The sequence below is a fragment of the Diplotaxodon limnothrissa genome, linkage group LG7 (genome assembly GCF_057381915.1).
Source record: "Diplotaxodon limnothrissa isolate DT_005_m linkage group LG7, D_limnothrissa_male_GT1.1, whole genome shotgun sequence".
In the NCBI taxonomy this organism is placed as follows: Eukaryota; Metazoa; Chordata; class Actinopteri; order Cichliformes; family Cichlidae; genus Diplotaxodon; species Diplotaxodon limnothrissa.
The window spans coordinates 23,294,320-23,322,312 of record NC_140602.1 but is presented as its reverse complement, the minus strand read 5'-3'; the positions used below and the strand labels follow the sequence as shown (position 1 = coordinate 23,322,312).

At 39.8% G+C, this 27,993-nt stretch overlaps 1 protein-coding gene across 7 annotated transcripts in view; it reads right to left on the bottom strand.

Moving 5' to 3' along the window:
- LOC146628289 (transcription factor SOX-6-like) overlaps positions 1–27,993 on the bottom strand; it is a 107,420-nt gene that overhangs the window by 44,378 nt on the left and 35,049 nt on the right. For all 7 annotated transcript variants that reach the window (XM_085359453.1, XM_085359456.1, XM_085359457.1 and 4 more), the window contains 3 exons: positions 24,978–25,188; positions 8,785–8,874; positions 753–925 (listed from right to left, as the gene is read on the bottom strand). In XM_085359453.1, the coding sequence (XP_085215579.1) occupies positions 753–925; positions 8,785–8,874; positions 24,978–25,188 (474 nt within the window). The remainder of the gene's footprint in view (positions 1–752; positions 926–8,784; positions 8,875–24,977; positions 25,189–27,993) is intronic.

The following is a 27,993-nucleotide window of genomic DNA, read 5'->3' as shown; positions in this document are numbered from 1 at the left end:
GGCTTTCTAACCTCTGTAATTTGAAGTGTATCCAATAGTTGCTATAGGTTAATGTAACCTGGTAATGTTTAACATTTGTATTTAGTTATATGTGCTGTTCGCCCTGTTGGACTAATTTTCTGTTATTTTTAATAATGATAACCTCAAATTTCAGTATTTAGTTGAATGAACAAAATAATATAATACCTGAAAGGAATCAACAAAAAGGAATTACAGAATATTAAAAATGAACTGTTGACAGTTTAAAGCCCTGCCAATCATATACTCAATTTTGTATTTATTTATGTATGTCTTTATTTATTGATTGATATTTTTCATTTAGTCATTAGTTTGCTTCTAAATATGATGTATGCACAACCAGGGCTGTATCCAATTTCTTTTTTTTAAAAATGGGGTGGGGGGGGGGACATTAAAGAGACACATCTCTTTAATGTTCCAGCTGTGGATCATTTTAATTAATTATATATTGCTTACTACAAAGTGCATTAAGTATGTGGAAATACTTAAGTACATTAGAATACTTGAGTAAGTGTTCTGGGGCCCTGGTGAAACTCCACCCCCACCCCCCTTCTAGATGCACCCCTGCATAAACACACAGGAATGAACTATGTGCGATTCATATCACCAAACCCTATTCATTATCCTGCACATAGACCAACACATGTACACTATTAATATTAATGTCTTTTTCTTCTTTCTTTTTACCCAACTCTCATTGTACAGCCCCAAACACATCCACGGACCCTTCCTACCTGCTCCTGCTGCTGCCTGGCCAGCTCCATCTGTTGTCTCTGCTTCTCCAGCTGCGAGGCGGCCATCTTTTTTTGCTCATCATGGGCGGCAAGAAGCTGCTCCCTCAGGCTGATCAACTGACCGATCATGGTGGAAAGCTGGCGCTCCTTCTCTTCCAGCGACTCTGGTGTACCTGGGCATGAAATTAGCAAGAGTAGCAATTCAAAGTTGATAACACTGCAAACTGGCTGGATGTTCATAAGAGGTGTTCAGATCCTGCTCAGCTGAGGCAGAAAAATTTATACAAAATCTCAAGTGATCAGTTAATATAAAAAAGTCTGGGAGGAAATTTAACGAGTACAAAACAACTCATGAAGGTCATGACAATGTTTCATGTAGTTCTAACCAAAGAGCCATGACTGAAAATAAGTTTTCTTCTCTGGCTGAAAGCACCTTGAACATTTTTCATTTATACAAAATGTCCAAACCTAAGCATAGCCTACCCTCAATCACTCAGCCGTTGTTTGGCTAACACAAGCCCTTTACAAACTCTCATTCCTAAAACTCCTGCAAATTAGCAGGCTTGCAGTTATATCTTACTACTTATTATCTTCTATCTTGTCACTGCATGCCACCACTTAGCATCTGCTCCTGAGAACAATTAAATTACTTTGACTTAACCTTTTTAAAATAAGTAGCTGTTACAGCCCTTTGTCGGGTTTATGAGTTTGATACTCATGGGAGGTTTTTTGGGCATACTCCAATGAGAATGCTTTTTGTGTTCCACATTCCTCAGATCTTTTTTTAAACAAAAGAAACTGATGATTTGAACTTTTATCTTAGAACCACATGAATGAAGCAAACAAAATCCACTTTTAATTTTTCACTGGCATTTCCTCATGTGCTTTATTTTCAAAATCCTGATAAGTTATGTAAAAAAAAATCACATTGATCAACTGACCTACTGTCTGTTAACCAGTTTATTGGATGCTATAACTGCTTCTTCTTCTTTTTCTTTTTTTTACATAAGTATAAGTTTCTTTATAACTGCTGGCATATTTTAAACCTTATTCCAAACTTTGGAACACCCTATCCTCCACTTCAAAGTTTGTCTGACTTTCAACTCTACTTTTAACCTACTGCTCATGACACCAAGCTCTCATGCCGTTCCCAGTCTTTCACAGTACCTCAAAAACTAGCAAGAGTTTCTCAAGGAGCAACACAAAACAATCCCTCTCAGAAATCCCATTAATAACATCTTTGGGGTGACATTAATAGAAAAAAGGATGGGTACATACAATTTGTCTTTAGTTGGTTGGGCTCTATTTGTAGGGAGTTGCCACAAGCACAAAGAGTGTTTAAACCATCTCCAAGAATTTGTTCTATGGGAGAGACAGACTTCTTGAAGATTTAATTAGGGAAAAACAGGCAAATTTGACTTCACTCTAGGAAGTAACAGGAAGTAACTAGAGTGAAGCGTAAACTAAAGCACAACCACACTGAAGTATATCTTGTTTATATCTTGTTTAGAAGTTCTTGCTCTTGTGTGTGTGTGTGTGTGTGTGTGTGTGTGTGTGTGTGTGTGTGTAAGGTCTTGCCCTGGGGCCATGTAGGGATATTGCAGGGTGGCCCCAACACTACCTGCATACTAACAGAGTCTTCATTGTAGTCCTGTCAGGCCCCTATTGTACCACAGACTGCCCCCCAACACACACACACACACACACACACACACAGAAATTACCCCTCAGCACCCCTGTATCAAAGGCAACATTCTCCTCTTCTTGTCTCTTTTCTTCATGCTTTCATTCTGTCCATTTTTTCTATTTTTTCGGGTTTCCCCCAAAAGACCTTCCCATCAGTTACTCCGCTTCCAAGTCCTGATCCTCCCTATGGTGTATTCTCGCCACTCATCATTTTCCTCTTGTTTCTTTTCATTGTTTTCTTTTCCCACCTTTTTTTTTTCAGTCTTCTTCTCTTACTTTATCACACCTCCTCCTACCATCAGCTCCACCCTCCTTTTATCCCCTCTTCTCTTTTTCCAACTCTCTTGTTGCATCCTGCTCCTTTCTCACCAGCTTCCTAATTCTTATTCTCCTCCCCTCTTTTCTCATCAGATCCCTGACTTTTTTTCCTCTCTTTATCTCATTCCTCACAGCATTTCTGTTGTTATCACCACTTTTCTCCACCTTTCTTTAAAGTTTATTTTTCCCTTTTCACCCTTCACCAAGAATCTCTGGCGATTCAGTCTGGCAACACTGATAGGTACTTTATAATCTTGTCATGTCTTCAAACTTACACGCTTAACACAGATTCCTTCCTATTCCCTGGCATTCTTTACAGTCAAGTACAGCTTATTGTGTAACAGCAACAACTGCGATTACAGCTCCATGATTCATGTGGATTATGGGTTGTGCATTCCACACGCAACGCCTTGCGTTCCTCCAACACTTCTGGCACCGATAATCATCTCAGATGTTTCCGTTTTCCATCCATCAGGATTATTCCTGACACCTGCCGAGGGGTCCAGCCAAAACAGAAAGCCATTAACTGTTTTCTCACTATGTTTAGATGATTGGGATGATGTGTTGATGAACCAGAACTCTCTTACTTCTGTATGAGGTGTCTGTTAATCGCTTACGTGATGTTTTCATTCACTGGAATCGCATCCCAAGCTTCAAGATTTCATCTGATTATCATATGATGTTTCATTACATCACAATAAATATGAAGGCACTGCTACATCAGAACATGCGCAAATAACTATTCAGCTGAATAAAATTCTTTCTTTTATTATTATATATTCAGTAATATAACGGCTGTCTGTGAATCCCCAAACCATATGACACAGTTATGTCTCAGGCCACTTTTTTAAACACACAAATGCACCAACAAACACATTTGAACACAAAAGCCACACATAAAAATACACACAAACCATCACCCACTCACAGGCTCACACCTCTGACTAACATATTGATGTCTCTGACTGTGCTGAGCTTCTGCCAAACCATCATGTTTTACCATGGGATCTATGTGCCAGACTCCCAACGTTGCTCTCTACAAGACTAAACAGTCTCCTCAAACTTACACCACAACAAACACTCTGACTCTTGACCCCAAGACAAACACAGTCACTCCATGTTGTCCAGAGACGTGCTCGTGCTCTCTGCAAGCCAGCGGCGTGTAAAGATCGCACATCCAGTCTGCCAAATTTCAAGGTTTATTGTAGACAAACAGCTCGCTTTTCCAGACAGACGGTTGCATATGAAATAAAGAAAAAAAAGAATGAAATTGCAATGTGAGAAAGATGCCTTATTTAACTGACTGCTGAATTTGAGTGTGATTATTGCTGCCAGATGTGCCTGCTCATGCATCTGACAGTAGAATCAGACACTTTCCATCCATCTGTTAATATGAGCTCTCTGACTTTGCAGGAAAAAAAAACATGGAAATGTCAAAACCAGGAATCCTAAGAATACCCAAATGTCAAAAAATAGAGACGAGGTAAAGCTGGAAAAGAAAAAAAGATGAAAATGTCCACATACATATCCCCATTGCAAACAGCTAATTCATCATCTGAAACTTTGGTGACACTGCTGAGCTGAGAGGTGTCCAGGTTTTATTCTTTTTCCATTGCAGTTATTTTCTAGCCAGCATCTTCTTAATTTGTTGTAGTGTAGTCTCATGAAGGTTAAGAATATATAAAAGAAATAAAATCCTTCTTCTCATTTTAATTGATCATGTTTTGATAATAGTGTAAATCATAACTGCTGTATTCAAGGCAACGACAATTACAGGAGAAAATCTTTTTTTTAAAAATCCTTCAAAATAAATCGTTACAGTTTTATAATTTTTCAGAGTTGCACAAGATTCGCTAGCATCATCTAAAAGAATTGCACAGCTCTGCTTGATCCGTTCATCTTTTGTCTCTTTTTCTATTAAAAACGAATTAAAAGCAAAGCTATAGGTTGTAAATGGGGAAAAATACCAGTGAACTGCTGCCCTCTGTGACTAAAACAACATTTTTTTGTGATAGGAAGAAGAATAAGAAATTGGAGAAGAGTTGTATTTAAAGCTTAGTGCTAGAATATTATTAAGGAGGATATCAGGACACGGTAATGAAGAGCAACTAAGAGCAAATAATTAGACGAAATGTCACGCACCTCCTTCTAGAGCTTCATAGTGTTTATATATTAATCCTGGGCACATTCCCAGTTGTTTTGCTGTGAGTCATGGTGTAGTGTAGCTAAAAAGTATTTACTCACACATAAACATAAATATATTGTACACAGGCAAACTGAAGCCATACCTGACCGGTAATGAACATTCCAGTAAATAAAAGGAGGTCAATGGGCTTTTTTTACCCTAAAAATAACTGCGACTGAACAAATAGGTCCAGGTCGCTGTGTGAGGAGACACAGAGCAACAGTTGTGTTTGCGTATTTAGGTCAGCCAGACCAGGCTTCTTTTCAACCATCGAGAAATAAAACGCTTGAATTCAGCGAGAGTATTTTCTTTAGTGAGGACACAGCTGGATGAACAGAGACATCTGTGTGCCGTGTTTGTGTGATCATTTGTGTGCGTGCGTGCTGGCACATGCTATATTTATTGGTGTCTTCAACTAACACATAAGAATTGAGTCCAACTTTGTGGATTAGACAAGCATACTCTTGTCTTGTCTCCACTGAAGTGCTATCAAATATTTAAAGAGATGGTAAAGGAGGGTTTCTATCACAGAAATGACCGAAATAACTTTTAAAAGTCACCAAAACTGAATTGCATGAAACACAGATCCATAAAGCTTTTATTTGTCATTATAAGATTAACTTGTATTTTTCAAACATAGAGCATCTTGTAAATTGTTAACCTTTATTGGGTGGGATTACTGTTGGCCATCAGTATCATGACAATAGATTGCACACTAGTGTCTTTCTTCCCCAGGAAAACGTATTTGTATGTTGTGTCCGCTCCAACAAACAAACTAAAAAAAGAAAAAAGTTTAATCCAAATCTATCAAATAGGTGTAAAGTAGTGATATAAAGCACTATGCTTTTAAAAAAGAGTAAATTTATTGAGGAACACACAAGCACTTTAATTGAGGCTACTGAATGATCAGTTAAATGCTATTTAACTGTTATTCTTCAAGTTACAAGAAACTTTTCCTAATCATCAAAAGTGTAATAATGCTGTCATGACTCCAGGTGGATATCAGATATATACTTATTTAAAGCAAATGAAAAAAAAAATATGTCAGCTAACGTTCTGCTAGTTCATGCAGTATTAGACAATTAGAATATTTGCATACATCTTTATCTTAATAATAATATTTCCTCCTCTGTGTCATAAAAAAATTCCATCTGAATGCTGCTTTTCATGCAGAAATATAGTCACTTTCAAAGAGGCCGAGATACTTCTGCATATCCTTTACCAGAAAAGTGGTACGTTTAATAGATTAAGACACATGTGACAGGCACTAAATCTGCAAAGCACATCAAAACAAGTGGAGCATGAGAGGCTTAAATCTGAGCAGGAACGTGCCCTTGAAAATACTTTTTTGTACCTTTTGTAGCTGTCAAAAATTTTTAAATTTAATTAAAATGAACTGATTTATTCATTTTTTATTCCTAATTTAAGTTTTCTATCCTGTGTGTCTCCTCACACAATGACCTGAACCTATTTGATATGGCAACAATGGGACTGATAGTAATACCAATAAAAAAGTAAGTAACAAATATTCATAAAAAGGTTGATTAAGAAAGGTGAAAAGAATCGCTAAATGCTGATTGGCCTTGGACTTGGACTTTGGTTTGAGATTAAAAAAATTGGAAAATCTGTGCAGACAAGAGTGCGTATGTAACTTTCAATTAACAACCTTTTTATATAAGAAAGATAAAAGCATTTGAGGGAAGCAGAGCACGACTTTTGGCTTCTTCTTATAATTTCTCATTTTAAGCAATCAAAGAGGACAGCTGTTTTTGTCTTCATGTACAAAATGTGCCACACTATAGCAACTACACTGTGATTGAATTGAATGTCTCATTTTAATATTTCACAGTGAAAACAGAAAGAATCCAAAGATAAAGATCATTTCTACTGATGGAAATTACCTTCACTTCACTCTTACTTGAATTTCATCTTACTTGCTTCTTCTAGTTTGAATAACTTTACTGTATCCCTGCACTTATCTGACACAAGAGCACTCTCAATGAGTTGTGTAACCTATGCTAAATTATTACTATGCAAAGGGTGATTAAGGGTGTTTATTTTATCTGAATAAGAAGGGTGCTTGTGTAGATGGAGGTAGTCGGTATGACGACAGAGAAAAAGCGTCTGATATGTGTCCTACAATAAAAGTCAATGTCTGTTCTGCTGAAGAAGGTTCTCTGTAGTCCCCTTTTCCCACTTTCCACAGAGGAAATACTTGCCATTTCAGCCGGAGACGATCACAAACGGTTCCTCTCACTGAAGGCAGCTCGACTGCTCTGCCGTTAACAACTTGCGTTACGGCACACAAACAGAAAATGCTGTAGCCCTCGAGACAGAAAGCATTTCCCTGTCTTAATATATCAGTTTTTAAAAGTCATTTGTTTTTCTACCTCATTCTATTTTTATTATTTAACTACCATAAGCACATTTTAGAAATTTAAGAAAGCAATTTTTCTTCTTATGTGTGAGTAGTTTAGTCAGACGCGGTCACACACACACACACAGACACACACACACACACACACACACACACACACACACACACACACACACACACACACACACACACACACAAACTATACAGTTCTGTAAATTCAGAGTAAAGACTCTCATTGTTTTTTATTGTTCTATTACTTGTTGTACTAACCAGTCAGCCTCACTGCCTGCAATCGAGGCTCCACACGGCTCTAATATATTACAGGCCTCCTTCTTACGACAGCTCAAAATATGCATGAACTTTACAAAGTCAGGAGATGTAAAACACGCCGGGGAAGATAATTGTAAAAGTAGAAAACCATCAATAATATCGGATCTGCATTTCCGCGTTGAGAACAAGCACTATTTTTCTTTGACTTCATTCCTTTTAATAAGCGCTGTCTGCGTCACAAGTGGTAGAGCAGCACCACAGACGGGCAGAGGGTGGTTTCTTCATTGATTTTTAGCCAACATGTAACCTTTCTGTTTTTATTCCCTAAAAACCTGTTTAGGTGTCGGCCCCCAAAATCCTGTGTCAGCAGTGTGTGATATACAGTGATGTCAAGAGAGGTAATACTTGTAATTTCATATTTTACTTATAGTATTTAATGTGTAAAGAATAGCTATTCACACCGATCACCTATACATGATCTTATAGCTTTATTAATTCTAAATTGCATATTATATTGCAGTTCTAAAGCAAAATGATAAGATGTATATATATATATATATATATATATATATATATACACATATATATATATATATATATATGCTGCTATTTTCACTTCTGAACACCAGAGCAGGTCGAGAATTCATTGGTCTTGGTTATTTATGCCTTTGTAAATGCTATTTGCTGATGTGGACTACAAAAATATAGGACCATGTGCAACCTCTCCTCTCATACACACCCTTTAATCAAAGGTACAATTTGGAGTACTTAGTGCCACCCTCACTGCTCGACAGGTAAGCCTGGCTACCATTTACTGTGCTGCTTTCATATGCAGAAACATGCAGCAAGTATACACACAGAGCAGAGAATTGCAGCGTATCTAACCGTTTCTTACCCTTGAATTTAGCGTTGCACAACAGTGTCTTTTCTGCGCACGTACCATTAGCTTTTATTTATAACACTCTTCATATTTGGGTGAACCAAAAAGAAAAATGAGAGATTCCACAGATGCTGCAGGTTTTGAAAAAGGCACTACTTATTGTGGGGGGAAAAACACGCTTGCTGTCTTTCTTTTGTTTTGCCAACTGTGGCAAAGGGCACAGTTAAAGCAGGAACAGTATTTATCAGCATACACTTAGCATCTCCCTGAAAGAGAATGTAGATATAGTAGTAGCTGCTATCTTTCTCACTCTTACCTTTAACCTCCCCCAAGAATTCAGTGGCGTTCAAGCAATCCACGCGCTCCTTCCAGTCTTTAGAGAGGAGTCTTTCCATGCAAGAGGGTTCTACAAAAACAAACAAACAAACAAAACAATTAGTTTCTTTTTATCAAGTCTGTTTCAATTTGTAACTTTCAGACAATAGCATCATATTTAAAATGAAATATGCATTTTACAACAGTCCACCTGTTCAGATACTAATGCTGAGGTCTCACAGGAGGCCTGACTGTCGCCCATAAACATAAAACTGGGGAAGTAGTAGAAAGAGGAGAAAATTGGGTGATGATAATAAAAAGTATGGAGAAGACACAAGAAAAAAAAACCTAAGAATGAGTACATTTCCCATCAAGGAGAAGAAAAAATTTCCTCCTACTTTATCTAAAAAATAAAAAAAATAAAAAATGCAGCAGCTGACCAAATGAGAATGTCTGCATTGTTTAGAGATGGTTGTCTTTTTTTTCTCACAATGTGTCTCATGGCCTCAGGATAATAGACATCAGAGACACGTGGTCTCATAAGATTCATAAGGTCCCATTTATTCAACTGGAGTCCTGCTGTGAACTTTACTTCAACAATGGGAACTTTTCAATTCTTCACCAGGCAAACAGTAGAGAGACAAACTTGGTAGAGACAGATATCTGCACATGTGCAAGCGGGATTGTTTGTGTGCCTCTGTCTGTGTGTGCGACCTGCGAATGAAGAAACAGTAAAGTGTGCACATTGTCAGGCATCAGCAAATAAATGTAAGCAAGTATAACCTGTTAAGTCTTGAGGTATATTTTGTGTTGTAATCGGTCTCCACTATAAACCCTTTAAATTTAACAGTATTTGTTTCCAAATGGAGGCAAAAATATAGTTGCTATATCATCCTCATTTTAAAGGGTACCTATGAGGATGGGAGAACATGAAACCCAGTGCAAACACAACTTTTGTAATATTCAGAAGTTGACTTTGTCAGAAAACACTGCTGACAGCTCTCAGCCCTCAGTGTAACAAATTTTTCCAGCGTGTGCTAGAAACACATAAATACGAGCTGTTCTTCTGCTTCAGTCACCACCACAAACCAAAGGTGACACCAGAAAAGCCTGAAATCTTTAAGCATAAGCACTACATTCAGAAATACAGCACCTGCATTACTCACTCTGTATGTCCAATTTCTGCACACGTTACGACACAAATCTTTAAGGTCCTTCATTTGTGTATACACTCTTGTTTTTCTGCCGGCAGGTGTGTCATAGATGGTGTCATGGTCATGCACGGACCCATGAGGAGGCCTCAGTCACCAAGGACATCAAAAAGCGCACACACACACACTCGTACAAAAAAAGGAGACATTCTTGGGTGCAGTGTGGAAAACATGCCCCTAAGGGATTGCCTGATTTAGAATGGTTAAGTCAGACAATAGCTTATTTGTGGTGCCTTTATCCTGACAAAAGACGCGATAGGCATTCATAAGGGCACATGGTCTATTGTGAATGGCTTAATGTTTAGTTTGTGCGTATGGGCCCATTGTGTGGTCATGAGATGCCGTCCACCAGCCGAGCACAGCTTCCTTATTAGGTCCATTAAAACCTTGCATGTTTACAGTCGGATTATGATTGTTGTAAATAAGCTGATGCAGCCGTCCTCGTCACATGGGTTCAATGTAAACAAAGAGGGGGGCGGGGGGCAATGGCACCGACGTAGGGTGGCAGATATATACAGAACAAAGAAACAATTTAAAAATGACAGAAATTTTTTGTGGTGATTTCCCAAATTAGGCAATAAACAGCGGGTATTTCCAGGCAGGCGGACCACATTGAAGTAAAGTAATGTAATGAACATAGCTTCCACCCCCTCCGGACAATGGAATCCACCTGATTTTTTTTTTTTTTTTGCAGATTTACTGTACAAGTGGCTCCACAGGATAAGTATGTGTGTACATTTGGTTCAAGGGGTGATATTTATGGCTGGTAAAGAAGGAAGGCTGTGGGACAGAGGCAGGATGAGGGGCTTTTCTTCTAATCACAAGACCTGAAGACGCCAATGTGCACTTGTGCAGTGCGCCTTGTATCAAACAATATCAAGGAACCCAATTTATGAGAGCACTTAGTGAAGAAAATACAACCTATAACTCCAAGACACATCTGCATAAGTCAACTGTATGTGTACTCTATTGCACAATTTACACTCCTCGTACTGATAAACAGATCAGATGAGGAGACTGTGGGGGGATGAGAGCGGTGTGGTACGAAGAAAGAGGGGACGAGGAAGAGGACAAGAAGAGAGGGATGAGAGAGGATGGAGGGAGATGTTTTACCCTAGATGGCTCTTTATCCGTCACCGCAACTGAGTCAGGGTTCAAGTGGTGTTTAGATTGGTGGGTGGATAAAAATTCCTTGCTGTCCAGAAACAGGCCTCTTTATCAAACGAAGGATAATACGGAAATTGGATGGGTTAAAAAGACGAGGGAGCGGGTGGATGTTTTGGCTGGTGAGGGAAGTAAGGTTACATTAAAAGAACAAAGGGGAAAGGTGGAAAGCAGGGCAGGCGGAGACAATGTTGAAGAGGGAATGATGAAGATGACTGTTTCAGCAATTTGGAAGAATTATAAAGACAAACTGAAGTGGGTAAAAACAAATGGGAAGGATGACATAGAAAAAGTAAGAATAAGGAAAAACTTTGTAAACAATATCAAATAGTTGCTGATGTGTTCTTGATGCTAGAAGCACTCCGAGAGCGCATACCTCCAGCAAGTCAGCTCACTCTCTGGGAGGTATTTACTTTTAAGGGTTTAACAGTATTGGATTTTGCATACATTCTTTTATTTTCTTTGTTCTTTAAACAAACATACTTTAAGACGTCTGTTGTACAGTAAAAGTGCAGCGTGCAGGCTTCTAATTTTAAGTACAAATATTTGTTATTATTATTATTTATGTGGATATAGTACATGTGCACCATGTATGTCACTGTTAGCAAAACTGCTTTAAATGTTTAGTAATAAATATAGAGTGAAAAAAGAGCACAAGTTTATATTAACCGACACCCCAAAAATAAAACGCATTTAAGTTGTTATAAACTGTTAGTGTAATGTACATAACATTACATTATACTGTTAATCAGCTATACTCAAAAAGTATCCCATCCCAACATTATCCCTTTCACCTTCAGGTTAGTCTATTGTCCATGACAGAGAGGTCAAAGGTCAAAAAACACTTGTAAGCACAAGCACAAGTTATACTTCTTTTTTTCAATTTTTGACCAATAAATCCTTCTTGAGTTGAACTTGAAGACCTCAATATATGTTAGTCACATTTTAATGGACCGTTAACATGAGCCCGCTCGACACCCCTACACAGTTTAACCAGAATTCATTCAAAACTTTTTGAGCTACTGTGTTTACAGACAGAACGACACACAAACACTACCAAAAACATAACCTCCATGCTGGAAGTAATAAAAACTTACTCTCCCAAATCAAAACACTTTAGACATTCCACATCTGGAAATTCCCTTTTTATTTGTTGTAAAATAAAAAATATTTTCAAAAAAGACTTTGTCACAAGCAGGAACAAGTATGGAGAAGAGACAGACAGGTAGGGTGAATGAGCGATAAGATCAAGTGAAAGCGAGCCAGAAGGAAGGCGATGAGGAGAAGAAGCGGCTGAAGAGACGGAGTCGTAGTAAATCAGCGCTGAGGCAGCTAGCAAGCTGGCGAGTGTTTAGGGTAAACACACTTTTATCACCTGTCCCCACGCCAACCTGCCAAGAGACAATGTTTTGGGTGTTTTACATGAGCCACAGGCAACTTACTGTGTGCTTTGCTGTGTGTGTTTTACTTAGTGTATGTGTGGGTATGTGGCAGGCAAGCATCAACAGTCCAAAAGAGCAACTGCCAAGAAATACACAGTGTGCCACAGGCTTCTACTATATGACTGTGTCACTCTCTTCTCACTCTTTCTTTTAGCCTACTTGTTTTTAAAAGTTGCTCATGAAATGAACTTTTCAGCAAAATGTTGGTAAGTAACAGATACGTATGAATAGGAGTAGAGAGCTATTTCTCTCAGCCTAGAAGAATGGCTGTGTCGGAAAAACCACCACTTTCTAACAAGAGAGCTCAGTGTGAAGCCGTGGAATAATCTATCCTGCCAAATCCTTCATTAGTGCAATATTTATCTTAAACATGCTTACAACAGGTGTGCAACATATTCCAATGAAGTTTGTTTTCTAACAAAAATGTTTAGGAAACACATATATTTTGAAAGTTTAGTTCACTCACGCTGAGCAGATTTTAGTGTGAAAGCTTAAAAAAAGTTCCTTTAAATTATCCACATACATCGTCTCTTTCAGTCTCTCAAACAAACACATTATGCTTAGTGAGAGAGCTCGGGAACTCGGAGCCCTGGAGTGTGCAGTCTAAGGCCAATGTAAAGAGAAAAAAAAGCATTAATCTGAAAAATTACTTAATGTAAAAAATAACAAAATCCAGTGTTCTAACCGGTGCCTGGTGTTTGTGTAACACACCCACAGTTAAAAAAAGAAAAAAAAAACATTTTGTGTCTTCACTTCACTACTGAATGTGTGTAAATGGAAGCTGACAGCTACACTTTGCACTTCCAAATTTATGCCAGTGCTATGACTTCAACTGCAGACCCCACAGGATCAGAGAGAGAGGACAAGAAAGAAAGAAAGAAAGAAAGAATTTGAAGAGACACAAAATTTAAAAAAATACTGTTTAGAAGAAGCAAAGAGAAACAAAGCATAACATTTTGATGTTAAAGAAACATTAATGTTGAAGAAAAAACCAGAGTGAGAGGCAGACCAAGAGAAACAGAGAGCGCGAGCGCAAGACGGCACGAATGATAGAGTAAAAGAGAGAAACAGAGCAGGAGAGGCACAGAGAGAGCAGCTGTCCTAACAGCTGGCCAGCAGGATTGATGTCTGAGTGAAATAAAACTCAACATATGTCCAAACACGAGGAGACGGGCTAGCCAGGAGGAGGAAAGAGACACACACACACCCACATATACGCAAAAACACACAAACGCAAGCATACACACACTGATATGAGAACACTGAAGCACTCCGAAGCGCTCAAACATACATCCACACCTCACACACTGATTAAAGAATGTCAGTACACTGCTGAGACATTTAATTGCACAGAGGGGGGCGCGTAGATAACAGACGCATGTACACACACACACACACACACACACACACACACACACACACACATATGTTCAATGACCTAGCACTTCTTGCTCAGTGTTGTAAAACCATTAAACTGCAGCATGGTTAGCCTGGCTGCGTGCTAGCACGGTGTCCATTTCACACAAACTATTTTCATCTGTCAGATGACACCCGGACTCTCTTGTCAAAGAACATGGCCTGAGAAAGCAGCCATTGATCCTGACCGGGGGGGGGTCTGCAAGTAGCCCTGTGCAACCCTCTTCACATACATCACCCTCCTTGTAAGAAAAACAGACACACACACACATTCTTTTGCCGTCCAGCAATATGCTTGCAGAGGGCCACTTGTAGGAGGAACCGCATATATTGCAGATATCATTTAAATCTGTTACATTTATAATCATAATCACATTACAACTAATGCTACACAACAGGACAACAGGACTTATGAAGTCATATATACATATATGAACTTTATTTTTTTTGTTGCAGGAGAAAAAGAAAAGACAAGAAATTCCTTACTTATTGCTTTTACCAGCTCGTCTATCAAATGTCAGAACACTGTGAAAATGAAAATTCACAATTGAGAGACCTAAATTCGGTATTTAGAAACAACCATAGAAACAAATATTGAAAAATGTATTTGACACTCCACATCCAGCGAGTGTCAAAACTCATGCTAAAGAATTTTTATTATCCTACGTCATCATCAAGAAATGCATTTTGCTCCCTGTCTGGTGTAAACCTGTGATGTTGCAGGAGCCTGTAGATTACCTAAACCCCTTTATGTCTACAAATTCATATGGTATGAAGCAGATCTTGTATGAACAAATCAGCTGACTAAACTGCAGTCTAAATAAAACATCGATTGCAACGCAAAATTTAAGAGGCCACCTGAAGACACCACTTTAGTAATGTGTCGTAAATCTACTTGGCATTTAATTGGCATGAAATTTGTCCTTTGACAGTTAACAACAAAGTTTTTATTCATTTACTTTACCTGCAACTTAGACAACGTCAGCTTCCAACATCGCTTGGGTGGGGCTTTGAGTCACATGCTAAAAATACTCATGAACTACTCCCCCCAGCAGTGTAAAGCACTTTATATGATATAAGAGGGGCGTACTGCTGAAGACTGTGGGCTGAAACCGGGCACTGAATTAGATAAAGTATAGTGTTTCTACTGAAGGTGTGACTTTAATACTAGAAAAACCCAGCTGTTGATCCCGGCGGTGCAGTCAGAGAGGTCAGGCCTGCTCTGAATTACTACACTGATATCAACAGCCGCCGCTGCCGCCTGAACGTGAGGAAACAACAAGGTGAAAATTTGTCCTCGAAGAAAAGGTACTGCTTTCTACAGCCTGCTGCACACTGATGTGACAGCAGGATTTGAAGATAAAAGTGAAGGTGGTAGAGCTTAGCCACTTTTGGAAAAGACTTGGACAGATGTCACATCTTACTTGCGGATGATTTTATTATTTAACTTTCAGTTATTTTAAAAAGTAATAAAATACACTTTATTTATTTATCTCCACTCTTTATCTGAGTGATGGAGAATAATTAAGCAGGTCTCGTGGGCAAGTGTTTAAAAACCACCACATACGCCAGAGCTTTGGATTTAACTACACAATTTTGTACATTTAAATAAATCTGTGACCTGCTTTAATTTAAACTGCATTGACTGAAAAGTTTGTAACATCAAGTTCTGCGGATAAAAGAAAGAAAAAGAACGAGTTATAAACAAAATAGCTGGGCTTGACCACACTTAATAGGACTTTGGTTAACAAGAAATTTAGATCTGTATTTTTTTAAATAAATAAAAGAAATTTGAAAATGAGGGCACTTATATCCAGGCAACAAAATTGCTTCTTTGTCAAACACACAGTCCCAAAAGATCAGTTCAAGATAAGATAAGATAAGATAAGATAACCTTTATTAGTCCCACACGTGGGAAATTTGTTTTGTCACAGCAGGAAGTGGACAGTGCAAAAGTTATGACGCAAAAATTAGAATACAATAAGAATAAATACAGTACACAGCTGTACAGAATAGAATAAAATAATATACTATATACAGTAGAATAAAATAGAATAAAAATATACAATAAGATAAAAATAGAATACGAATGCTATATACAACTGAGTAAAAATACAACGATGCCAGAAAAGATTATTGCACTTAGTGTTATTGCACATGTGTGGATGTGTGTGTTTGTTCAGTTAAAGTCTTTGTTGTGGAGTCTGACAGCAGTGGGGAGGAAAGACCTGCGAAATCTCTCCGTCCCACACCGTGGGTGCCACAGTCTCCCACTGAAGGCCCAAGCTTCTGGCTCCACTTTAGATTTAATATATGAAATCTTATCCCTGCTAGCACACACACACACAGACATGAACAAATGTATACACACAGAAAGATGTGTTGTTCAGGCACAATAGAAGTGCTGTTTTGGGTCGGGCCCCCACGGGAGCTGGTTTGGGTGGGGCCTGTGGTTTTGGTGGAGGGAGAGGGGGCTCCGGGAGCTGACATTGAGTCTGGGCTACGTCCTCATTTATTTCACAGCAAACCAAAGAGAAGAAAAGGCAAGTGAATCCAACAGAGCCGTCAGAACTCCAAACCATACCCACCTGCCCCAAGCAGATACTGTCGCATCACAAAAACAATAAAAAAGGGGGGAAAGGACTGCATATGCATGTAATGCAGCTGCTCCTCAAAACATCAATGACAGGAGAAATGATCAGACATACCTCTTAAGAGGTACTATCAGCACGCAGTTTTAACACACATTCAGGGTTAACACTGCCATAAAAATTTTGCTGTGAAAATAGTGGCTGGTTTCTAAGAGTGATGAATCCCTCTGCATTAAAATAATTAAAAACATTTAATTTCATAGTCAGCCTTATTTGAATTTTTTTCCATAAATGTTCTTTGGAAAATGTATAATATGTCTGTGGTTTAAAGCAGAGCGCAGAGTTCAGAATATGAATTCATTCTAAGGAAAATGACAGAAATTGAAATGAAATTTTTTTTTAAAGTCAGTCTGATTTTACACAAAAACTGTGTTATAAACAAGCGAAATTAATAGATTAGATCATTTTTGTTTAAGAAGAAAATAGCATTCAAATACAAATCAGACTGGAAACGCAGTATCCCGCATATTAATGTGTGTGTGACGGTTTAGTCGAGACAAACAATTTCCATCGCAGTTTGTAACGCAGTGCACAGTCCACATCTTTGAGAAGCCACGTCAAACATGCTCCACAGGCCTCAATTTATCTTGGCTGTGACACAGTCGGTATTTTTTTCCATTACGGTTATATCATGCTGGCCTTCACCAAATTATCAGGATCAAATTGGCACTTTGCTGAAATCCTAGTAAAAAAGGAGGACTTGAGAAAATTGCAATTTAACCTGATTCTTTTGGACAACGTTCAAAACTGTTCCGACAAACCACATTGCATGCGTTCATACCATATGTTGGCTGGCCTACAGCCAAAGTGAGCAGGAGAGGGTTACTGGGCATATCCCACTGACTGTATTTGCACTCAAGACTCACAGGCTGTGCCTGATCATTAGTAAAGAGATCCCTATCAATTACAGACGAATAGATTTAACCCAACCACAAGAAGTCCAGGGGGAGTCAGCCTGTTGCCAGAAACAAGGAAGTACTGACCAGGAAACACAGCGATATGTAAAAGGAGATCAAGTTCAAGATTAAAGAATGACGTTTACTGAATTTTCAATAAAAATCTAGCCTTTTCACAAATGCTGGCCATTGGCTATAATATGGCGAGTTCAGATGAGATGTTTATTGGTGTGGAAAGCTGAGCTACATGCACATATGCACAAACAAAGCCTCTACCTGCACACAATCACATCTCAAGCTGCCAATCCCATAGAGGAAGGCAAACATGGTGCCAGAGCCAAGGCTTTGTTAATTAGCTAATAAGCTTAACTCTCAGGGCCAGCCCAGCTTGCTTGTTAAGCTGTCATCACTACTTCCACCTGAGTGTATGAATCCATAAGCCTTCACACACACACACACACACACACAAACACACACACACACACACACACACACACACACACACACAGATGAGGCACATGGGGCACTGGCTCACAGGGCTCACGCTCAAAGTTCAGTCACCATTGCTTCTTCTGCAGCTTAGCTGACGAAACATACAGAGTATTTAACCTTCACACAGTATTGCTGACGAGCAAGGGTAGCACCTAAACTGCTAATAAGATCAAAGATTCATTCATTATAGTTACAAGTGAAATCTCAGAGGGAATGTTTTATTGAACATTATAGCACTCCCAAAATGCCCAATAGTCAGAGCGCACACTCTCCCTCGGGTGGAGGAGTGCGTGCTGCACAGTTCGAGTGGCTGTAACAACAGAGATGTTGAAACATCTTTCAGCAGTCAGAAAGAACCAAGGCAGAATGTTTCTATTGTCACAGAAAAACGGGGTTAAGTGAAGGTTTGACCTTGCTCTGACCTCCTCTTCCAGCTGGGGATGCCATTATATTGGTGATTGAGTGTCCAGCTCTGGTCTGGCCTCAGCACAAGACATAGTGCAGACACCTCCAAAGTGGACAACATAGGCTTAAGCACACAGAACAAGGCTACTAAAAGTGCAGCTTCAAAAGAGCTGCAAATGTTGATGTCACTGTGTATGCGTGGAAGATAAAGTAATGTTTTTTTGTGTACTGATTACACTTTGCATGTAGGTCAGAGTTTGCTGTTTTTACTATGTCTAATTAACATACAGTGGCTTTGACTATTTATTTTTGTGTAAAAGGTTTTAAGCCCTTCTGTAAACTTGGGTTTAAACCAGTTTTTCACATGAAATTAGCCACACTGAGTTCTTTATCCAATTCGCTGTCAATTTTAGAAGTTTAACACTTAAAAACCACAGCTGTCCTGCTTTATCAGGAATGTGTGGTTGCGGTTTATTCATAATTTGACTGATAGTGCAAAGCTTTGATTGGTGCACTCTGTGACATCACATTTTTCCCATTACGCTGCTGTCATTTCAAACCGGAGAGAGACGAGTGCATGCACAAATGTAGAACTCTCTGATGAAGCAAGTCATATAACACAGCGGTCCCCAACACCCGGGCCTCGGACCGGTACCGGTCCGTGAGTCGTTTGGTACCGGGCCGCGAGAGTTGAGGCTCAGATGTGAAATGTATAGTTTTCAGGGTTTTTATGGGTTTTCAGCGTTATTTTGTTGTCGTTTTTATCGTTAACTCGGTTTTCCTGGGTCTTTTCACGTGTGTTATGAATAAATCTTCTTTTTTTGGTACCGGTACTAGTTTTATTTTGTTGTATTTATCCGCGACATCTTAAAGGCCGGTCCATGAAAATAATGTCGGGCATAAACCGGTCCGTGGTGTAAAAAAGGTTGGGGACCGATGATATAACGCATTCAAAGCCGAAACAGGACAACGAACCAGAAAAAAAGACTCGAGGAAGTTCCGGCTCCACAGAAATAAATCAATGGAGGCAGACACAGTGACTCACAAAAAGAAAGACAGATTTGTTGGATCGTAGAAATGCATCATCATCTTACCACTAATGTTAGTTTGGATGTTATGCTTTTGCCCATTTCCATATGATGTGAGGGGCAGTTAGTGGCAAATCTGAAACTGCACCACCAGTCAGTACCAAACAGGCTCAGAGTTTACATGAAAGCTAAATGTGTACCTTGAGGTATTGGCTACATCTGGTGTTTTTCTTTGTTAAACTGCATGGATGCAAATATAGTATGGACATGCTGCCCTAATGGAGCATGTTAAATGCATTTTCACAGCAGATGGCCCCGCCCCTCCCTGAACCTGGTTCTGCCAGAGATTTCTTCCTGTTAAAAGGGAGTTTTTCCTTCCCACCGTTGCCACGTTCTTGCTCATCGGGGGTCATTTGATTGTTGGACTTGTCTCTGTATTATTATAGGGTCTTTACCTTACGATACAAAGCACCTTGAGGCAACTGCTGTTGTCATTTGGCACTATATAAATACAACTGAATTGAATTGAATCTTTTGTTGCTAAATTCAACTCCAGTTCGGGTCGGGTAATAAATTAGTCACACAGGTGTCTGTTTTGTAACCGCTCCGGAGTAGTGCAGTGTTGCCGTAATTGGACCTGATCTCATTTGCAAATGAAAGACATGGATTGTACAGTAATTCATACAGGCTCAAGTGTAAGCAGGGATTAGAGTGATGTTAAGTGTTTGCCAGGCACCAAAGCTGCAGTAGGCACATTTAGATGCCTGACTAAGTTGGCACCAGGGCACTTTCCCCATGCCAGACTCCAACACTGCCCCCGGGAGGCATGACAATACAGATAATCATAATTCACTCATCAAAACGAAGGGAACTTCATTGCACACTTGAATGGGTTTAATGTCTGCCAGGCAGTAGCCCAGAATGGCTGGGTTTGGCATTCAGTTAAATGTGTCCACTTCTGAGTGTTGTTTCCCTTTTTGTAAAGAGGCCTCAAGGAGATGAGGTGAATTCAGATTAATAATGGCTAAGAGAAAGGATGTATCAGTGTTCAGAGACAGAGAATTGTCTGGGTTATTACCATAATTGTTTATTCCAAGCTTTTATTTCCCAACCTCTCCATCTCTTATTTTTAGCTGCAAAGCGACTGAGGATGGAGTATTTCCATTCGACAACAAATCTAGGACCTGCTTTTTTCTGTTTGTTTGTTTAATTCTGATCTTCCGTCACCCTGGCCGTGAACATTTTATTCAGCAACCAGCCTACTAGTCTAATAAGTGCTCTAACGGTATAGAGAAACCCTTTTGTATGCAGAAAGCTTTTGTAGCTAAATCTTCACATAAGACAGGCACAATTCAGCATAAATACAAAATTCTCCAGAAAACACCAGACCTTCACCCTCTTGGCTCCCATGTTGTGAGAGTCTAGTTGAAAATGATGCATTTTCAGCAACTTAGCTGTGTGGAAATACTGCTACCTGACACAGTCTTAAAGACTTCTTGATAAAGCTTTTAAAAGCTGAGGCTGTCTTTGTGTGAAGATATAAATAAATAAATAAATAAATAAATAAAGTCACGCATAGCAAAGCGAGGCCATGTCTATTCAGTAGAGCTGTCACAGGCACTTAGGGCACCTCTGAGAAGCAGACTGCTAACAGCGTGCCGACAGGGGGTAAGCGCAGCACGAGGGCTAACAGCGACATCATCCACACTTTAGCTCCGGGCCACAGTGCATAGGGGTCAGCCACGTTAGGCTAAGTGAGTGCTCGGTGGTTGGATAGGGTCTGTTCCATTTGATCACACAGCCAATCTAACTTGGGAGAGCTCAGCTGACTGAGCCCTTAGCAGCAGGAGGCAGAGGACAAGGTGAGGGGCAGTATTGTTCAGAGCTTAATGTGCTTCCCATTTGAGTGGCGATGATCAAATCTGCTGGTGCCGTAAGAGCATTCTGAACAAACTCCATTTTAAGTGTGAGTCAAAGTTAACACACGCGACTAAAGAGCCAGGGGAAAAAAAAGACTTGGCTCAAATGCAGAATTCCTGAATATTTGAATTATACAATAACGCAAAAAATTATCTCTGATCTACTCCACACAAGACCTCAGTATATAGGTCTATTCACCACAATGGCCTTGCACTCCTTTCTGCTTTACATTCTTTTAACAAAACAAACAAATCAGACAGCTTATGCATTTGGAATCCCTCGTCCTCACCAGTGACACAAACGAAGATTTATTTTAGGATGTGAGCAAGGTTGCCTCTTGCAAAAGGATTTTTAAAAAATGTGCTAGAAGTGATTTGAAATGCTCCAGGAGTTGAAGGATAGAAAGAAGATGAACTGAAAAGATAAATGGAAAAAGACAATAATCAACTAGAGAAGAGAAAGAGGCAATTAAAATAGGAGGCAGTATTCAAGCAAATTAACAAATGAGGGGAAAAAAAGAAAAAGGATGTGGAGCGTTATTGCTCATCGGGTTTGAAAGCTCACTCGATGAAGCATTCAGCCTCTATCAATCACCTCATTTTTGACTAAATTCATTAAGAAAAAAAAAAGCAGAAGTACCCGTCAGTCTCCGCAGCTAAGCATTACCAAAGCGCTGGATGAAAGACATTTTTACAATGCTTCTACAAGGATCACAGCAATTCGCATGAATGATTACAAGGCCCTGAAACACAATTACTATTCAAGCAAGCCCTGTATGATTCAGTGTGCCTGGTTATACTGCACACGTTTACCTTGTTTGTTTTTGTGTAAGTGTGTGCAGCATGATCAGTGCTAGTACTGCGGATAATTAGCAAAGAACGAGATGCTTAATATCAAAGTGATTTTGAAACATCACTGCTATTATTACTGTTACTAGTATTACTGTATCTTTTAGCATAAGCATTGCTTCCATAGTTAACCATCATTGTTGATGATGTTAATTAAACTAGCCTTTTTATGTTACAAACAATGATATAATTATTAGCAATGTTTAATAATCATAAATAATTACATTTCCTTGTCATATTTCATGGAGCATAAAGTATTGAATTTATCAACAGTATATTATGCATCGCATCATGACCCTGTGATGATGCTGCTGACCTGCCCAGGATGTATCCTGCTCCTCGCCATATGAGAGATCCAGCTGCCCCACAACCCTGAACTGAATAAGTAGTTAGGAAAATGATGGACGAATGGATGGAATTGCATCATAGAGGTAGAAATAATTACACTAAACCGCAATGTGTATTTCTTAATGATGAGGAAATGTTATTTTTGTTTTGTGATCAAGTTTTGGGGGTTTTTTTACCAATCAGTAAACTTGTCCTCAGTCGCAACATCAAAAAGTCCATACTGCTGTTTTGTTGAAGTGCCTGGTCTATCAGAGATACACACAATGGTGCTCTTATCACCTATTACATCATCTCATCACATATGGACACTTGGCCAGGACCCATTTTGTTTTTCACATTTTAACACACTGGGAGTTTCATTTTTCAACATGCAAGACTATTGTTGTGAAAGCAAGACTAACTCAGATCCTGATCTTGTAAATGTACGTCAGCAGTCCTGGTGTTTAAACCAACCCAAACACTGAGAGAAAGCAAACGAGTAACAAAGCTACACAGTTCATGAACAGGAAGTGGACTGTGAGCTCCAGGATCCGTCTTGTAAGTTTCATCACACCAACTGCATACTTTAAACATCATTTTAGACGTGCCTTTCATCATGGTACTAGTCATCCCAATGTTTTTACAGATGATCTGCACAGTAGTAAACAACCATGTATAAAGTTTAAAAAGCATCAGTCTCACCTTTACAAGATAGTTTCCAAACCAGTTATTGTCAATTAATCACCATTTCATTTATTGCTAACTAAAAAACATGTAAATTATTTATCATTTAATCATGCTATTATTAGCTGTCGCCCTGAATCACTCATCTGTAGTAAAAGGTCTCTTTGTATACTACTAATATAAGATCAAACAGACTTTACTTTTTTAATATTGTTATATTTCTCTAAGCTGAAAAGGGGTGGAAGTGGTTGCAATTAAACATACAAAAACACTTCAAGAGGGGCCAAGAGCCACTTGATCACAACATCAAGAATATCGGCTTCAGAATGCAGCACACCATGCTCATATTCCTCTCATACAAGGGATATGAAAAGTAATTAAGAGGGAAAAAGGGGAACCTAAGCAAACTCAATGAAGACCTATGTTTACTGAAAGTCTGTTGTGTTGCTGCACAATCACTACACGCAGTAAACAGGAATTTAAGTTTAGAAAACTTCAAAACGAATTAAAAATGGCCAACGTCATTGTACAGTAAGCAAGGTTGGGTATTGTTGATCAGAAGTATACATGTGGTTCTGAAATCAAAAAGAGCCACATTTAAAGGTGGGCACCTAGCATTTTTATCCACTTGTGTCCTCTTTGATTTGAAAGGAAGGTGTCACAACACTTTTGAAAACACACACTCACAGATGTGAGTGTGTGTTTTCTGCTGCTGAATATGAGAGCAGAATATGAGAGGCAAAGCTTCCTGTCTTGGAGCTTAAGACACCGTGGACTGTATAACGCCTCAGGCCATCCAATCTGGCCCATTTTACTGTATCAATAACAAAGCGAAACCTCTAAATGAGAGAGATCAAGCACTCCTCTGATATTATCGCGATTACTATGTGCACATAATAGTAAAGAGGGGTGTTAGATGGTTTTAGATCTGGTTTGCTTTGGGGAGGAAAAGGGCAAGCTGAGGCACGCTGGGAGACTCCAACCCTTTCCCATGTTGGAGGTGTAGATCAGAGGAGCAGCGGAGAAAGGGAAACCTGTGTTTTCACTGATTGATACTGTGATCTAACGAGTGAGGGATCTGTCAGTTGTAATTTTAGACGTTCAAAGATCTTCTGGAGAGGAAGTTTTCAGAAAAAAAGAGAACAAAATGGTGAGCAAAGGTTGTTGTTGCTTTATGTGGAAGGGAAACTGAGTAAAAACTGCATCACTTCTGTGAAAAGCTAGAATGAAGATGCAGTCCTGCAGTGTGTTAATGTATCACTGTGATATATTCACTCATCTAGATAGCTCTTAACCCTGCAACAAATGAGGACCTTTGCTAAAGTTTTAAAATCTATTTTAATGGAAGACAAACAGTTCACCAATTGTAGGACTAGAAAATGGACAATATGGAAAATTTGTTTGAAATAAATAAAAAAATGTTCCACTATGTGTTTAGACCATTTCTCTAACTCATTTAAGCTACTAAAACTCCCCCAAAGCCCTTCAGGTGAAACCAAAAAACCCACCCAAAGCAGCGCTGTTTCTTAGATGTATAAAGTTATCTTCAAGTTAGCTAAACTGAATGTTTATAAGTGGAAGAGCAGTGTTACTCCACAGCCTGCAGCTTCGAATAAAAGGCTAGCCTGAAATGTAAAGATTCAGGTCCACTGGTGATAAAACATACACACACACATAAACACACATATACACTGAAGACCTTTTTCTTACCGTCTTGCTCTGTCTTGGTCAGCTCCACGAGCTTCTTCTGTTTCAGTGTGTCCACCACGTCTGCCAGGCTCCCTTTGCGGCGCTCTGGCGTCCCAAAGGCGAGGCCAATCACAGGCTCCCCGCGATCCCTTGGACACTCCTCTGGCTTGGTTGGAGAGGTAGAGGTAGTCCGGTAAGAGTAGACTGAGCCACCTTTACTGCTTTCATTGTCCTTGGAAGAAATAGAAAATGAGAGTTCAAACCCACGAGCCATAGAAAGTAATTAAGTACTGCATATCTGTGAGAGAGCATTTCAATTCATGCAACAGTTTATTTTTAACACAGCTCAGACAAATGCATCCCAAAGCTCTTTAATGTATCCCTGTAGTACTATTTGGGAGCGAGCCTGTACTTTATTTGCTCTACTGCGCTTTGCCTGGGCATGGGTCAGCTGGTGCTACATGCCAAATATCAGACTTAGGATTGCATTTTGCAACTGACAGAACATGACGAGCACAGTACTTGATCTATCTGTCATCAAAAACAACATGGTGATACTCCATTACATATCTTTATACTGCCAGGGTCACGTGTGTATAATCCACTGAGACACACTGTGAGAAGGCCAAGCCTGGCAAGTGTTTTTTCAGTTGAGGGTGCTTACACGTAAGGAGCAGCATGACCGCAGAGACATGCAATCTGGTGCTGGTGGAAGTGGATTTGTGGAATAATTTAAAGCCAGTAAAGTGTTATAGTAGTCTGAGAAAAACCTTGATTTGTGTCTATAATAGATTCATAATATATTCATTAATTACACATCGAGGTTTAACCCTACAGTCACACACAGACATCTCGGGTGATGCATATGATTGTTTTATACCTCTCTTTAGAATAAGAATTAATTCCTGTTTTGGTCAAGGTGACAAAAATCAGACCTTTTGATAATGAATAGAATAGAATAGAATAGAATAGAATAGAATAGGGCCCTGGTTTTCCTGAGACAGGAGGAGCTGGCGATGGCCTCCAGGGGTGGCAGAGGACAGCCAATTATTTTTTTGGGTGGTGTTGATTACCCTCTGAGAAGGCTTCCTGTTCTTAGTAGTGGCCCCTGCATACCCAGCACCAGTAGGAGAGCACACACTCCACTGAAGAGGGGTAGAAGGCCAGCAGCAGCTGGTCCAGGTTATTCTTCCTCAGGACACAGAGGAAGCGCAGCCACTGTTGGGCCTACTTTACCACTGTGGTGTCATCGACATACTTGACGCTGATTGGGTAGGTTGGTGTACAGTCATATGTATGCAGGGGGGACCTTTAGGTGGTCCAGTTTGGTAGTGAGGATGTCTGGTATTATGGTGTTGAACACATAACTGTAGTCCACAAAGAGCATCCTCATCAAGCTCTTCCTGTTCTCCAGACAGCTCAGTGCTCTGTGAAGGGTGATGGTGATGGCATCCTTCGTGGAGCACAGGGGGTGCGAGGAAGGGGTGGCCTCAAACTGAGCAAAGGTGTTGAGCTCCTTTGCAAATTTGAGGCTGCTGTCAGGGGGTTGGGGGCTCTGGCCTTTGTAGTTGGTGAGGGCATGGATGGCTCTCCACACTTGGAGGAAGCCCTCTATCCTCCTCCTGTAGGCCTTCTTGACCTGTTTGATGTCCCTCCTGTCCAGTGTCACATTCTCTACATAGCACTTAATGTAGAAAGGGACAGACTGAGTGAAGGTCTCTAGGTCCTGCTGGTCTAAGATTGACCATGGACCAGATCAAAACAGTCCCGTAGCTGGAGAAGAGCATCATCTGGCAATGTTTTAATGACCTGGGTGCTTGGAGGAGTTTGTTTCCTGAGGGGGATGTAGGCAGGGGTGCGGAGCAGAGAGAGGTGGTCAGACTGTCCTAGGCTGTCACTCTGTAGCCATGCTTGATATTACTGTACACATGGTCCAGTGTACTGTCCCCCCTGGTAGGACACTTAACATTTTGGTGGAATTTGGAGAGCACAGATTTCAAACATGCCTTATTGAAGTCCCCAGCAACAATATGGACACCCTCCGGGTCGGAGGTGACTGAGTGCTGAGCTAACGTTATATCTGATGGGTTTTTGTTGTTTATGGTGGATGACCCCAGCGTGTGTGTCCCACTGTTGTCTGCTCTGCAGGGTTATGAGTTAAGCAAGAGGCACAAGGAGTCTATAATTATCTAAAGATAAGCCCTTCAGGATGACCACATTGTCCCACACAACATCCGACACTTTAGCACAGGTGCTCTAACACTGGGGTTATTTCTGGATACTTTCTCCTCCCCTTACAGAGTGGGGGGATCTCCAAGAACTTTAGGAGGCTTATGTTTCAAAGACAAGGGGCTTTGGCTAACAGCGGGATCTTAAGATGCCCTTGAAATGGCTCCAGGAGGCTCTGTTGTGCACTTTGTCTTTAAGCGGAAGATGGCTCTGTAATGAGGATTACGAGATAGTGTGTCACTCACAGATTGTTCAGGTGTGTTGGCTTTTTTTTCCAGGTCTGCTCAAGAGTTATACAAGCAGGGTGGTGCAAGCTGTAATGTTTGATTCTCAGATCAGAAACTTGAATCACAAAGTTTTGTTTTAAGTTGACCCTCACTGTTGGAGGCTGGTGAGGCAATGAAGTTAAGAAGGGTCGTTTACCCTTCTCTGTCCACAGCACAAGGACCTCCCATGTTTCACTGGTCAGTGGCTGCTTTGGGCAGTGTTGCAGCTTTACCTTATGACTTTTTACAGTTTGAAACATTGCACTTTGTTACTTTCTGGCCCAGCACCACCTGTCCTCTTTCTGAACACTTGAAAAGATTATTTCGTTATAGGTTTTCACCAGTGTCCTGTGCTGGTCCATGAGGGACAATGGTTACACATGTGAGTGTGTAAGTTGGAGATAAATAATAGAGAGAAAAAAGGAAAAAATATAGAGTGAAAATTCAAATATTCATGAAAAGTTTTGCCTTCAGGCAACTTTGAAGTCTGATACCGATGTTAAGTCAGGTTTTTGAATATTGTTGTTAATGAATTACTGCAT